At 55.3% G+C, this 14,546-nt stretch overlaps 1 protein-coding gene across 24 annotated transcripts; it reads left to right on the top strand.

Annotated features, from left to right (window-relative positions):
• Positions 1–29: 29 nt before the first annotated feature.
• On the top strand, positions 30–11,517 carry USP19 (ubiquitin specific peptidase 19). Of its 24 annotated transcripts, none has more exons than XM_072786267.1 (27): positions 30–201; positions 1,680–1,939; positions 2,196–2,231; positions 2,402–2,530; positions 2,617–2,750; positions 2,824–3,126; positions 3,242–3,464; positions 3,589–3,745; positions 3,858–3,929; positions 4,048–4,163; positions 4,266–4,486; positions 4,572–4,767; positions 4,852–4,985; positions 5,094–5,252; positions 5,337–5,447; positions 5,928–6,038; positions 6,119–6,220; positions 6,964–7,104; positions 7,197–7,315; positions 7,570–7,707; positions 7,807–8,120; positions 8,225–8,335; positions 8,423–8,639; positions 8,723–8,875; positions 8,973–9,133; positions 9,215–9,393; positions 10,375–10,881. In XM_072786267.1, the coding sequence occupies exons 2-27, from the start codon at positions 1,816–1,818 to the stop codon at positions 10,600–10,602; spliced, it is 4,089 nt and encodes a 1,362-aa protein (XP_072642368.1). In that variant the 5' UTR covers positions 30–201; positions 1,680–1,815; the 3' UTR covers positions 10,603–10,881. The 24 variants fall into 24 exon arrangements, with proteins under 24 accessions (XP_072642368.1, XP_072642361.1, XP_072642364.1 ...); XM_072786260.1 differs by lacking the exon at positions 10,375–10,881 and adding an exon at positions 11,026–11,517 and having other exon boundaries at positions 32–201; positions 2,827–3,126; XM_072786263.1 differs by lacking the exon at positions 10,375–10,881 and adding an exon at positions 11,026–11,517 and having other exon boundaries at positions 32–201; positions 2,827–3,126; positions 3,242–3,458.
• Positions 11,518–14,546: the final 3,029 nt, after the last annotated feature.

The following is a 14,546-nucleotide window of genomic DNA, read 5'->3' on the forward strand; positions in this document are numbered from 1 at the left end:
ACCGGAAGTGCGTCACTAGCTAGGCGCTTCGCCACCCGCGGCCTTAACTAGAAGTCGAAACAAAACAAGCGGCCGAGGCGGCGGCAGCGGCGACGGGACGGGGGAGGGGCGCGCCGGAACCGGAACCGACCAGACGCCGGAACCGGAACCGAGAGCGGGTTGCCAGGGCCCTAAGAGGGCTGGCGGCGGCGGCCTCGCTCGGTGAGTGGGACGGGCCGCCACTGGCCTGTCTGGCTGGAGCCGGGAAGGCCGCGACGCGAGCCCCGGGCTGCCTGTTCAAGGTCACGGGCCGTGCCAGCCTCGACCCCTCGAGCCCCGCGGCGTGCCGGGCCCACCGATGCAGGCGGGGCCGTTACTCTACCCCCGGGGTCGGCCTCCTGCCTCCGAGAGGGCTGGCGGCTAACGAAGGCGGCTTCCTGGAGGAGGTGGTGGCGGGCCCAGGGTTTGGAGGCTGGAGCTGAGCCGCAGCCCTGCCGGGGCGCTGGTCTCTAGTCAGTAACCCCGTGCAGCAGGATAGGTCGGAATGGTCTCTAGACAGCCCCTTTCTTGTCTCGGTATCCCCAGGAGAAGTGGGAGGGACGCGACCTTAAGCAGAGGCCTGGTGCAGAGGCGGAGGGTGCCCCCCCCCCCCCAGCTATGGATCTGTCGTCATTAAAGATCCAACCTCCTAGTCCCCCATAGAAGAACGTCCCTCTAACCCTCCACCACACACACACCTTGGGGAACACAAAGTAGTCAATATTTACTACCATTTCGGGTCAGGCTGCAACGGGTCCTGGATTCATAGTTCATCCCCACTGTTGTCTCAATTTTGAAAACTTTATTTTGGATGGAAAAACAGTCCAGAATCTACTGATGGGTCTGTGGGAAACTGAATAGAAAGTCTCTAGCCCAGTGCTGATGAGTGAGTGGACCTGGAAAAGAAGGGGATGATGTCGGCTTCATTCTCAAACTGGATGCTTGTCCTGCCTTGGCTCTGGGGCAAGATTGCTGCTGAAAGGGTAGTGTGACAGCTACTCTTTTCTCCCCAGCTTTTGCAGGCCCTTTTCTGCTTGGGATAGCAGTTGGAGAGGAAAATGTCTTCTGGGATGTGGGAAGAAAAACCAAACCGTGCATAGGAATAAATTCGAGGAGGGTGGGAGTTGGCAGGTGACAGGTGGAGTATCTTAACACCAGGACCTTGCCTGGGCAATGATAGCACCTGGGCTGAGCCTGTCTTGAGCCACAGAGCCTGGTCCCTTTGCTGTTTGATCGTCTTCTCCTTTCTGCCTTCCTCCTCCACCTCCTACTTCTTGGGTGGTGACTAAGCAGCCAGTGAGAGTGAAGAAAAGTGAGCACCCTGCTCAGAGTGCCAGCCCTGTGGGTTGGAGCCATGGCTTCTCTCCAGATTGGTTGAGGAGACAGGTTCCAGGCTATGGCTGCCTTGACCTGGCGCCTCCTCAGTAAGGCTCCTATCTTTGTGGGTCTGTATGGCAGGCATTTAGGAGTCTCTGCCAGAAGTTGTTGCTACTTGTATTGTTTATTCCTTCAGAATAGTCTGAGAGTGTCCAGGGTTACATTAGGTGATGGAGAGATAGTGTTCTATAGGCTTAGTCATATTCTGGGGTTGCTGAGCCCTGGCTGTGACTGAGGAGCAAATTGTTGGGCCTTGGTGGTGATCACTGGTCCCTTTTCATTAGGCTGTCGGTTCCTTGTTGGAGAATTTGGCCCCAAAGAGTTGCCAAGATAGCTGGGCCAGGAAGAAAGCGCCGCAGCCCTGACCCAGACGCCGTTACCGACCCCGGGGCACTCTGGCTGTCGACCAAGCGGCTCAAGATGTCTGGTGGGGCCAGCGCCACAGGCCCAAGGAGGGGTCCCCCAGGATTGGAGGAGGCCACCAGTAAGAAGAAGCAGAAGGATCGAGCAAACCAGGAGAGCAAGGATGGAGATCCTAGGAGAGGTGATTGTGATATTCCCACAGTACTTGTGGTCTCCTCCTCCACCCTGTTGAGCATGCAGACTAAGGGTTGAGAGATGACATTTTTACTGTTCCTTCTGTTTTGGTCTGATACTGAGAGAAGGACTCAGAGCAGGCTTGGTAGAGTCTCAGCTTTAAGTCTAGGTACCTGGCTGAGATCCTGAAGATGGTGCTTGGTGGAGTGGTAGGGTCTTGGAGACTACCTCCCCATCATCATTTCCCGGTTCTTTGTTGTCAGGGTCGGCATCTTCTCGGGAGGAGCAGGCCAAAGAGGGTGAGTAATAAATAGGCCTTTTGGGTGCTAGATTGCTGGGGGTGGGGAGGAAACACTGGGGCTATAATGCCTTCATCTGGAGCAGTTCTGTTAGGGCTGGGTCTCTGGCACCTGTTTATCTCCATCAGGAGCTTATGGAGACCCTCATAGTCTCATTGGTACTCCTACAGAGTTGTTGCTTGATTGGAGGCAGAGTGCAGATGAGGTGATTGTCAAGCTGCGTGTGGGAGCAGGTCCCCTGCGGCTGGAGGAAGTGGATGCTGCTTTCACGGACACAGACTGCGTGGTGCGGCTTCCAGGTATGTCCATCTGCCCTGAGCCCAGTGGTGTATTTGAATCCTCTGATATTTCCCACCCTAGCTCACTGCCCCTACTCTGTCTCCAGGTGGTCGGCAGTGGGGTGGTGTTTTCTACGCTGAAATAGAAAGTTCTTGCACCAAAGTACAAGCTCGTAAAGGTGGCCTCCTGCAGCTGGCACTGCCCAAGAAGGTGCCTCTGCTCACATGGCCCTCTCTTCTGGTAAGTTCCACAGCAGAGTAGGGTAGGGATAACCAGTGTAGTTGACAGGGCCTGACTGCTGTATCTTTGATAGAAGAAACCTCTAGGGACCCAGGAGGTGGTACCAGGGCTGCGGTGCCAGGAGAATGGGCAGGAGCCATCTCCCATTGCTCTGGAGCCAGGCCCTGAGCCCCGTCGGGCTAAACAGGAGGCCCGGAACCAGAAGCGGGCCCAGGGCCGTGGTGAGGTAGGCGCAGGGGCTGGCCCCGGGGCCCAGGCAGGCCCCAGCGCCAAGAGGGCTGTGCATCTCCGCAGAGGGCCAGAGGGGGAAGGGTCCAGAGATGGGCCTGGACCCCGGGGTGATGCCCCCCCCTTCTTGGCTGAGACAGCCACCCAGGTGAGAGTGGGGTACCTGTGGGAGCTGGGAGAGGGGAGAGTTGGGAGATGGTCAGCAGTGGGGGGCCACCTGCCAGACCTGCAGCTGATCCTGCCCACAATCTTGCCACAAATAGGCAGAAGCTGAGGAACAGCTCCGGGTACCACCATTGAACCCCCAGACCTGCCTCTTGGGCTCAGAGGAGAATCTAGCACTCTTGACAGGAGAAAAGACTGTGTCTCCCAGGAATGACCCAGTCTCCCCAGCCATGTCCCGGAGCAGAGACCCTGAGAAAGGTGACCGTTCCAAAGAGGAGATGGCAGTGGCAGCAGATGCTGTAACCTTGGTGGATGGTAAAGGTGGGGCTAGGGGTGGGCAGGCAGAGCCCTAGGTTGGGTTGCAAGGTTGGTGGGTGGATAGGGAATAGAACAGCAGTGGGCTGGAACCTGTCCTGGGTGGTGCTGAGCTGTGGTCTCAACGTAGAGCCGGAATCCATGGTGAACCTGGCATTTGTCAAGAATGACTCATATGAGAAGGGGCCAGATTCCGTGGTGGTGCACGTGTACGTGAAAGAAATCCGCAGGGACACCTCTCGAGTGCTTTTCCGCGAGCAGGACTTCACACTTATCTTCCAGACCAGGTGGGTGGGTAGGCAGGAGCTGGGGCAGAGGGTACACTTCAGGCAGGACAGTGTATCTCATGCTCTTTTTCCCTACCCTTCCTACTGCCCTTTCCCTGGTCTGCTTCTGCAGGGATGGAAACTTCCTGAGACTACACCCGGGCTGTGGGCCCCACACCCTCTTCCGTTGGCAGGTGAAGCTCAGGTGGGTGGTTCTCGGCCCCCAAGCACTGTGCCTTGTCCCACCCTGGGCTCAGTCTCCCTGGCCCAGCTAGCCCGACACCTACTTCACCTAAGTCCCTGAGTTCAGCCTTTCCCCACAGGAACCTGATTGAACCTGAGCAGTGCACCTTCTGCTTCACCGCCTCTCGCATTGACATCTGCCTCCGTAAGCGGCAAAGTCAGCGCTGGGGGGGCCTGGAGGCCCCAGCTGCACGAGGTCTGCACACGAGCTCCCTTCATTGTCCAGCCTTCATAACCCGGACCCCCAACCCCTGCCACATGCTGCTAACCACCAGCCCCCTCATTCCCCCTTTTTAAGGTGCAGTGGGTGGTGCAAAGGTTGCCGTGCCGACAGGTCCAACCCCTCTGGATTCAGCACCACCAGGAGGCACCCCTCACCCCCTCACAGGACAGGAGGAAGCTCGGGCTGTGGAGAAGGAAAAACCCAAGCCTCGGTCTGAGGACACGGGGTTGGATGGTGTGGCTGCCCGTACGCCCATGGAGCATGTAGCCCCAAAGCCAGAGCCACACCTGGCCTCGGTGAGAATCCTGGGGTGGGGAGGGCCAAGGGTAAAGGCTGGAGAGCCTCAGGGCTACTCTTTCATGCCCCTCCTTGCTCCTACAGCCCAAGCCCACATGTATGGTGCCTCCAATGCCCCATAGCCCAGTGAGTGGAGACAGTGTGGAGGAAGAGGAGGAGGAAGAGAAGAAGGTGTGTCTGCCAGGCTTCACTGGCCTTGTCAACCTAGGCAACACTTGCTTCATGAACAGTGTTATTCAGTCTTTGTCTAACACTCGGGAGCTCCGTGACTTCTTCCATGGTGAGAGCAGGACCAGGAGCCAGGGGCTGTGGGCAGAGGGGATGTCTTTCCCCGCTCACACTTCTACTTGGCTGCTGTCCCTAGACCGCTCCTTTGAGACTGAGATCAACTACAACAACCCATTGGGGACTGGTGGGCGTCTGGCCATTGGCTTTGCTGTGCTGCTCCGGGCGCTATGGAAGGGCACTCACCATGCCTTCCAGCCTTCCAAGTTGAAGGTGATCTGTGGCCACTCCCACCCTGGCTAGATAGGGTGGGGAAGGCTAGCCAGCTGGGTATGTGGTGGGTTTTGGGGCTCCGTGCTCACACTTGGCCCCTGTATCCAGGCCATTGTGGCGAGCAAGGCCAGCCAGTTCACAGGCTATGCACAGCATGATGCCCAGGAGTTCATGGCTTTCTTGCTGGATGGGCTGCATGAAGACCTGAATCGCATTCAGAACAAGCCATACACAGAGACTGTGGACTCGGATGGGCGGCCTGATGAGGTCAGGATTGTGGGCAGAGGTGGGCATATCTCATGCATATCCCAGTCCCTGGGTCTCCTTGATCCTCACCACTCTGCTCCTCAGGTGGTGGCTGAAGAAGCATGGCAGCGGCATAAGATGCGGAATGACTCTTTCATCGTAGACCTATTTCAGGGGCAGTATAAGTCGAAGCTGGTGTGCCCTGTGTGTGCCAAGGTGTGAAGGGCTTCCCTGGAAAGATGCCCCTAGCTTGGTCTAGATAGCCTGGTTAATTTGTAGGTGGGGGCATGTACATCTCAAGATGTTGTTTGAGCAAAGAGACTGACAGGGAGGTCTTCAGCTTCTTTGTGGGCTGCGGAGGTCAGGCTAGATGGCTCTCCTAACTGAGATAAAAGGGGTGTTTGGGTTCAAAGCCAGCTTATATGGTGGGGCCGGGGTATGGGTAAGATTGGAAAGACATTTAGGGTACAGGTGAGAGACAAATTGATACGTGGCGAGGCTGAGCAAGGCCTCAATTGCCAGAAAGAGGGAGTATTCTCTCCTGGTGGCCGTCCTAGTCTGTACAGTATTCTCAAGCCTGAGAGTTGAGAATACTGAGGCCCTAGAGCCATCTGAGTACCTGGGTTGGGCCCCCTGGGTGTAGCATCCCATCCCTCACTCCCTGTGCAGCCACCTGGTGCCACTTGTGTATCCCAGGTCTCCATCACTTTCGACCCATTCCTCTACCTGCCGGTACCCTTGCCACAGAAGCAGAAGGTTCTCCCCGTCTTCTATTTTGCCCGGGAGCCCCACAGCAAGCCTATCAAGGTGAGAGAAGTGGGCTCCTATTTCTGGGCGTCCCAGAGACCCTGGTCCACCTCCTCCATGGACTCTACTTTTGTTACCAGTTTCTGGTGAGCATCAGCAAGGAGAACTCCAGCGCAAGTGAAGTGTTGGACTCCCTCTCTCAGAGTGTCCACGTGAAGCCTGAGAACCTGCGTCTGGCTGAGGTACATCTGTCCTTCCCTAGAGTCTTAGGCACACAGATATATATACGTGCTTTCAACACAAACCCATGTGAACACATACGTCTGAATTCATACCTATACACCTATGTACATGTGACTCCACAAAACCCACTGGTATGTTAGGGGTTTAGGCACGGTTGAAGCCAGGTATTTGGGTTGTGTAACAAAAGTGCCCTCAGTTCTCCAGGTTGCCATCGTCAGGGTTTACTCCCCCTTTGGTGGGGACCCTCAGCTGCTTTTCCATCTTCATACAAGGAGCTGGAGCTTTCTAGCAGCTGTGGTTCTCCCTCTATCCTGCTGCTCCCTCATATTATCCCAGATCTGTGTGCTAGTCTTTCACAAAGATTCCTAGCTTCTGGCCTAGAAGTGCTGTCTTTGGGGATAAAAGTAGGAAGGAGCCTCCTCAGATATGGCCCCACCATAACAGCCATGTTGCAGTCTCAGCAGGGCCCCACTGATTGATAGAGTAGAGGCCTTAGGTATGGAGTGCTGGTCTGGTAGGTACCTTTCCCACTCCCAGCTTTCAGACTCTCTGATGCACCAGGCTGCTTATTTTGTTGGGCACTGAAGCTGGTGCCAGCAGAGGCATATGATGCTTTAAGGCCACAGTCTCCCCTCTGCTGCCCAGATCCAAGTTCAGGGCCATGCCTCCTTGTTGTGCCCTGAGTCAGGGCTAGAGAAAGGGTTCGTCCTCACATAGGATCTGTGTGTTCTCTGCCCCCCAGGTGATAAAGAATCGTTTCCACCGTGTGTTCCTGCCCTCCCACTCATTGGACACCGTGTCCCCATCTGACACACTCCTCTGCTTTGAGCTGCTATCCCCAGAGTTGGCTAAGGAACGGGTGGTGGTGCTAGAGGTGCAGCAGGTAAGTGAGGACCAACCTGATGACACAGGGCCCTGTGGAACAGGGGCATGTTCACCGGAGCTGGCCTTGCTGAGCCAAACAACCCACCCTAGCGCCCCCAGGTGCCCAGCATCCCCATCTCCAAGTGTGCAGCCTGCCAGCGGAAGCAGCAGTCAGAAGATGAGAAGCTGAAGCGTTGTACTCGGTGCTACCGCGTGGGCTACTGCAACCAGTGAGGACCCTGTGGTCTCCCCCTCCCAAACCCTGCTGTCCATGTTTCACTTGCCATCCTACCTCCTCTCCACATAAAGGCACATATTTAAAACCCCTTGCTTATCATTCTACTCTGCAAGAGTCTGACTTTTAAGGGTTGGGGTAGGGGGTAGGGCTGGCACATGCAGTTCCTAAGGACAGAGGCTAGCCCCCAGTGGAGAGTCATAAAGAAGTGGGGCCTTGGCCCTATTCTTAGTTCCCCCTTCCCTCCAGGCTCTGCCAGAAAACCCACTGGCCTGACCACAAGGGTCTCTGCCGCCCTGAGAATATTGGCTACCCATTTCTGGTCAGTGTACCTGCCTCACGTCTCATTTACGCTCGTCTTGCTCAGCTGCTAGAGGGCTATGCCCGGTGAGTGCCCAGTGGTTGGATTAGGGTGGGGTAGTTGGGGGAGCAGAGATGTCAGGTAGGCTTGTCAGGATTCTTACTTGCCTTGCTGCCTGTTGCCAGGTACTCTGTGAGTGTATTCCAGCCACCCTTCCAGCCTGGCCGCATGGCCTTGGAGTCCCAGGGCCCTGGCTGCACTACGTTGCTCTCCACTAGCTCCCTGGAGGCTGGGGACAGTGAGAGGGACCCGATTCAGCCGCCTGAGCTCCAGTTGGTGACCCCTGTGGCTGAGGGGGACACAGGGGTCCCTCGGGCATGGGCGGCCCCTGACCGGGGCCCTGTGCCCAGCACCAGTGGCGTTTCTTCTGAGGTGCTGGCCAGTGGGCCTGTTGAAGTTGGCTCCTTGCCTGCTGGTGAGAGGGTGTCTCGGCCCGAAGGTAAGAGTCTGCTAAAAGGCTCTGCGGCTGGGGTAGGGGAGGTTGGGGGAAGCTTATTTAGGTCCCAGTAGGTAGGAGAGCTCTGATTTTATGTTTCTTCACAGCTGCTGTGCCCGGATATCAGCATCCAAGTGAAGCCATGAACTCCCACACACCCCAGTTCTTCATCTATAAAATTGATGCATCTAACCGAGAGCAGCGGCTAGAGGACAAAGGTGTCTGAGGCTATGGGTGGGAGCCACGGGGTGGCCTGGGCTGGCCACTCCCGCAGCTACGTGACCCCTCTCCCTGCCCATTTCTAGGAGACACCCCCCTGGAGCTGGGTGAGGACTGTAGTCTGGCTCTAGTCTGGCGAAACAATGAGCGTCTACAGGAGTTTGTGTTGGTAGCCTCCAAGGAGCTGGAATGTGCTGAGGATCCAGGGTCTGCTGGTGAGGCTGCCCGTGCTGGCCACTTCACTCTGGACCAGTGCCTGAACCTCTTCACTCGGCCTGAGGTGCTGGCACCGGAGGAGGCTTGGTGAGGACAGGGCAGCAGGCAGGGAGTGGGCTGGGTAGAGTGGAGATTTGCTGGCCTTGACCCCACCTCTGGTCTTCTACCAGGTACTGCCCACAGTGTAAACAACACCGAGAGGCCTCCAAGCAACTGTTGCTATGGCGCCTTCCTAACGTACTTATTGTTCAGCTCAAGCGCTTCTCCTTTCGGAGTTTCATCTGGCGTGACAAGATCAATGACTTGGTGGAGTTCCCTGTTCGGTGAGCCATGAGCCCTGGTCCCTGTGGTCTGGTCGTGGCGGGTGTAGCATCCTGGGTACTTATTGACTGTCTCACGTTTCTGTGGCTGGGACCACAGGAATCTGGACCTGAGCAAGTTCTGCATCGGTCAGAAAGAGGAACAGCTGCCTAGCTACGACCTGTATGCTGTCATCAACCACTACGGAGGCATGATTGGCGGCCACTACACTGCCTGTGCGCGTCTACCCAATGACCGCAGCAGCCAGCGCAGCGACGTGGGTGAGGGCACACGCAGCCAGCAGGATAGGCGGTATGGGTGGTGGTGCAGGTTATGTTCACACTCTTCCCACCTCGCTGTAGGCTGGCGCTTGTTTGATGACAGCACGGTGACAACAGTAGACGAGAGCCAGGTCGTGACGCGTTATGCCTATGTACTCTTCTACCGTCGGCGAAACTCTCCTGTGGAGAGGCCCCCCAGGGCAGGTCACTCTGAGCACCACCCAGACCTAGGCCCTGCAGCTGAGGCTGCTGCCAGCCAGGTGAGGCATGGGAGAGGCTTCACAGGCTAGGGAGCTCAACTCACAGATGGGATGGGGTGGGGCACAGCCTTTTCTCCTCCAGCCATAGGTCCCTGGAGTCTTGGGATTCGTGATCCTCTTACATCAGAGTCCTAACTGGAGGGATTCCCGTGCTGTAGTGACACTTATAAAGGTGCACACACACCAGCACATTGCTGTTGGCATACATATAGGCATTCTCTTGGCACAGGCTAAGTAGTTGCTTTGAATCTCACTGGGTAGGTTGTCATAGATAGACTGTACCTTACATTCTCCCAGCTTCCCCATGCACCTTCCTCACATGCCAGCCAGCCCACAGACCCAGCCTGGGCTAGGGTGGCCGCCACCTTCTCTGAGGTGAGCGTCTATCCCTGCTGAGCCCTCGGGTTCTTCTGTCCCTTACTGATGTAGAGAGCCATAGTTCTGGTTGGTGGGCACAGCTGTATCTCTTGACTGGTTTCTTCTTTGCTGTCCTCTCCTCCCTTGAGCCCTTTCTGGTCAGATGCAGAGGAATCCTGATAGAAGACAGTCACAGTCTATCTGGACATGGGTGGGAGGGAGCCAGATTACTCGGGTTGGCAGTTCTATCCTCTATGAGCTCCTCTGTGGGAGGCCTGGGTTAAAAAGCTGGCAAAAAAAAAAAAAAAAAAAAAAAAAGCTGGCCAGCTAACTATCTCCTCCCTCCTTTGGCCAACCCCTGTGGGAAGCTGCATGTCAATTGGGAAGCTTCTTGACGGGGCCAAAATGCTGTCAAGATTCGCCTGCCTTGGTGCTCTGTCTGGACAACCCTGAGAATCGCCCACTTGGCTCCCATCTGCCCACCTCCCAGCTGCTTGACTTGGGTTGTGTCAGGGGTTATTGCCAGTCACCATGGGTGGGACTTCATGGCCAGGGGTCTTGGGAACACCGGGTCCCTCCCTACCCCCTGCCCCAGGTGCTGATGGCCGTTTCCGCACACTGTAGGCTTCCCGGATTTGGCGGGAGCTGGAGGCCGAGGAGGAACCGGTACCCGAGGGGCCTGTGCCCCTGGGTCCCTGGGGGCCCCAAGACTGGGTGGGCCCCCCACCACGTGGCCCTACCACATCAGATGAGGGCTGTCTCCGGTACTTTGTTCTGGGCACCGTGGCAGCTTTGGTGGCCCTCGTGCTCAACATGTTCTATCCTCTGGTATCCCAGAGTTGCTGGAGATGAGCTCGCAGGCAGCTGCTGTGAGCTGGCCCACCTGCCTGCCTACCGGGCAATGCCTGCCTCTGTGGTGGGGACCAACTCTGGGCTTGGGCCTCAGTGTGTGCATCTGGTGGAAGAGGGTGGGGAATGTGGTTCCTGCAGGGGCAGAGCATCCTAGGGTGGGTATCCGTCCAGCTGTCTGTCCGTTTGTCCTGCTGCTCTGATCCTTGGCCTGGGGCTTAGCCCTGCCCAAGCAGCTTCCTGTATTTAAAGTGTTAATAAAGTGAGACTGTTCAGGCCCAATCTTGTCTCTCTGTCTCAACGCCGCTGCTGTCTGCGCCTGCCTTGGGGCCCTCCCTTGGGTGCCGGGACTCTGAGCCAGCACCCCCGGGATGCCAGGCAGCATACCGGGCAGCCCCCAACCCCTGTCCTCATATTCTGTTGCAGGGACTAGGCCCTGGCCAGGCCCCCGAGGTGGCCCCCACGCGGACAGCCCCTGAACGCTTCGCCCCCTCTGTGGACCGCCCAGCCCCCACCTACAGCAACATGGAGGAGGTCGATTAGCAGGTCCCTGGCTGGTGGGGTGGGGTGGGGACTGGGTTTGGGGAATCCCTGACAAAGGGCCAGCTCTTTGCCGCTTCTCTTTCTCTAACCCAGAGGACACTGGCTTCATCAGTTTGGGTTGGGGGTATGATTGAGGTGGGAACCTCACAGGTTGGGCCCTCTTGTCAGCTTGACCCTCCCAAACCATGGGTCTTGGCTTCTCCAGCCACCCCTCAGTGCTGCGGTGATTTGATTCTCAGTTGTACCTTCAATTCTTTCTGACTCGCATCATAAACGTTATAATTTTATTCTTAAAAATTGTAATTTTTTTTTTGCATTTTGGAAGTGATTGCTGCTGTTTAAATATATTTTAAAAATAAATGATAAATAAGCAGACCTAGTGAGTGTGATGCACCAGGTGCTGTGGACACCTTTACCCATCATCTAGAGGGTGTGTTCGTGTGTGTGTGCACGTGCACACTAAAGACCCTGAAAGTGCTCTGTCTGAGGAAAGATTGTGGGATCCTACCTCAGCCCCTGTGGGTCACGAAGCCATCATCTTTCTGAGGCCTACCTGCCATCCTTTGATCCCACCAGTTCTGGGTCTCACGTGGAGGCAGCTATGTTTGACATCATTATCAATACTTCACACCTAAAGAATGGATGCATACCCCATGAGGCTTCAGAGGCTGGGGTAAAAGGTGTATGCACTGGAGTAGCCTGCGGCTGACAGCCAGACAGCAGGTCATGGAGGACTTGCTGGGGAACAGGAAGCACTGGAGTACTGTCTTTCTCCTTTCCTAGTATCAAGTCTTTCTTGCTGTAGTCTGAGCACCATCTGGATCCCTTAGTGGAGAACAGAGCAGAAAGAAATGCTCTGGGGAGAAAGATCCTGCTCCAAAAAGAGGACAGGCAGCAAGCCCAGAGCTCGTCTTGGCTGCCATTGTGTGGAATGGAAGGTGCAGTGTCCTGCTAGGCCATTTCTTCGAGTCTTTGAGACCTTGGCTCCTGGACTTTGCCCCAGGCTGTTCACCCATCGTGGGTCTGCAGTCTTGTCCTAATCTCAGAGCCTCTGTTACCTTGCACATACACATATCAAGGGAAAATTTTTTTTTTAAGATTTATTTATTCATGAGAGACAGAAGAGAGAGAGACATAGACATAGGCAGAGGGAGAAGCAGGCTCCCTACAGCAAGCCTGATGCAGGACTTGATCCTGGACCCCAGGATCACGACCTGAGCCAAAAGCAGGCACCTAGCTGCTGAGCCACCCAGGCATCCAATAGCAAGGGCAAATCTTTTATTTTTATTTTTATTTTTTTTATGATAGTCACACAGAGAGAGAGAGGCAGAGACACAGGCAGAGGGAGAAGCAGGCTCCATGCACTGGGAGCCCGATGTGGGACTCGATCCCGGGTCTCCAGGATCACACCCTGGGCCAAAGGCAGGCGCCAAACCGCTGCACCACCCAGGGATCCCAGCAAGGGCAAATCTTATGAGAAACTTCCTCACCTCTTTTTTTTTTTTTTAAAGATTTTTATTTATTTATTAATGAGAAACAGAGAGGCAGAGACACAGGCAGAGGGAGAAGCAGGCGTCATGCAGGGAGCCCAACGTGGGACTTGATCTTAGGTCTTCAGGATCACACCCTGGACTGAAGGCAGCACCAAACCACTGGGCCACTGGGGCTGCTCTCCTCACCTCTTTTTATGGATAATGCTGCCTCCTCCTCTGTCCAGTTGCTTGAGGGTAAGGGTGGGTGTCTCCAGCCAGAGGAGATGGGGAGCAGAAGTACTGATGAGGTGAGTATTTAGATAAGTCAGAAAGAGTAGAAGGTAGGTAGAGATGGTGCAGGATATTGGCAGCCCTGTAGATCCATCCTTGCTCCAAGTCTCTGGGGCCAGTCTTACAAGAAGCTTAGCATGTAGGCCCTGCTAGTACACCTTAGCTCAGTTGGAGTTAGAGAGGGCAGTGAGCAGAGGGAGCTCCTGCAGAAAGCTACCCTTGTGACCAGTGTTGGCTTTTTCTTATGGGAACATGGCACAAGGGCAGTGTAGGGTTGCTGGCTATGGAGTGGAGCCTGGAGAGATGGGTGTGAGAACCTGCAGAAATGGTAAAATTGCCAAGCTGAATGCTGGTGCTAGCATACTGTTAGAAGGCCTTCTAGGTATGGGCTGCAACAGGATTGTGCTGGAAGTTTACTGCACAGCCCCAAATGTCTAGCACCTGGTGGTCTGCTTGTACTGGATGCACTAATCCAGGCCCTTTGTCCGCCCCTGACCACAGCCTGCTGCTGTTGTGTCTGCCATATAACCTTTCTGTGGCATCTGCACTGTGGCCTCTACTGTCTCTGTCTGGTCAGCCCCTGGGCCCAGTTTCTTCCCATGCCACAGCTGGGCCTTGCTGACCACTGCTTGGTTTTCTCCTTGATCATCTTTTTCTTGATTTTCCTTGAAGTAGTGCCAAGGACCCATGTAATAAGCAAGCCAGCCCCTGGGCTGGGCCATAAAATTTAAAGGTTCTATTCTGTGCAAGTCATAGGGCTCCAGAGGGCTGGCTAGCCTGCCACACTGGTGGGGCTACTGCCTCATCTTGTGATATGGAGCCACAGCATTCCCAGGGTAGGCACCATGAGAGAACCAGAAAAGGTGATGCAGGCTATGACTTCATTGAGGGAGCCATCACAAGATCTATAGGTGGTGATGGTGCTGTAATAAATCCTTCAGTGGGATCAAGTACAGAGGGGATAGTGGATGTGGCAGGCACCGTGCTCATAAGTACCTTTGTTGTGGGCTAGGTACCTGCAGCTGTGGACTCAGCACAGAAGTGGTGTGGCTGAGGCTCTGCTTGGTGCCTCTCCATGGCACCACTGGACTGCATCCCCCCCGCTCAGTGCCTGCACCTGGCATTGCCTGGGCTGGACATCAGGCTGGAGCCATGGGGACCAAGAGTCAGGACCGGATTTAGATATCGATGCAGCGTGTGGCACTGGGCAGAACCTGGATGTTGTCATCATGTGGAATTTGGTCATTAGTGGGATATGCAGGACACAAAGCAGGACACAATGTGAATGGATTGCAATCAGTATTCTGCCCAGTTCTTGAAGGTCCACAAGTATCAGTGACACCAAAGCCTCAAATAGCCTGAGTTCAAATCCCAAATTTTGGGATCTCCTCACCATCCCAGCAGTTCCAGTTCCACAAAGAATACAGATTGTTCTGTTATACCCCGATTCTCAGCAGGTCCTGAAAGTCCAATGAGACTGGGGAGATTTCCCCAAGCACAATAGGCTTCATCATGAAGACCGAATCTCCTCTGCCCCACCAAACCCCAACTTAAATAAAATATCTTGTCAAATATTTGCAGATGGATTTCTAGGTCTAATTTGCTTGTGGTCTTTGTGACATTTGCATGCTTTGGCAAGGG

The sequence above is a fragment of the Canis lupus genome, chromosome 19, assembly GCF_048164855.1.
Source record: "Canis lupus baileyi chromosome 19, mCanLup2.hap1, whole genome shotgun sequence".
Lineage (NCBI taxonomy): Eukaryota > Metazoa > Chordata > Mammalia > Carnivora > Canidae > Canis > Canis lupus.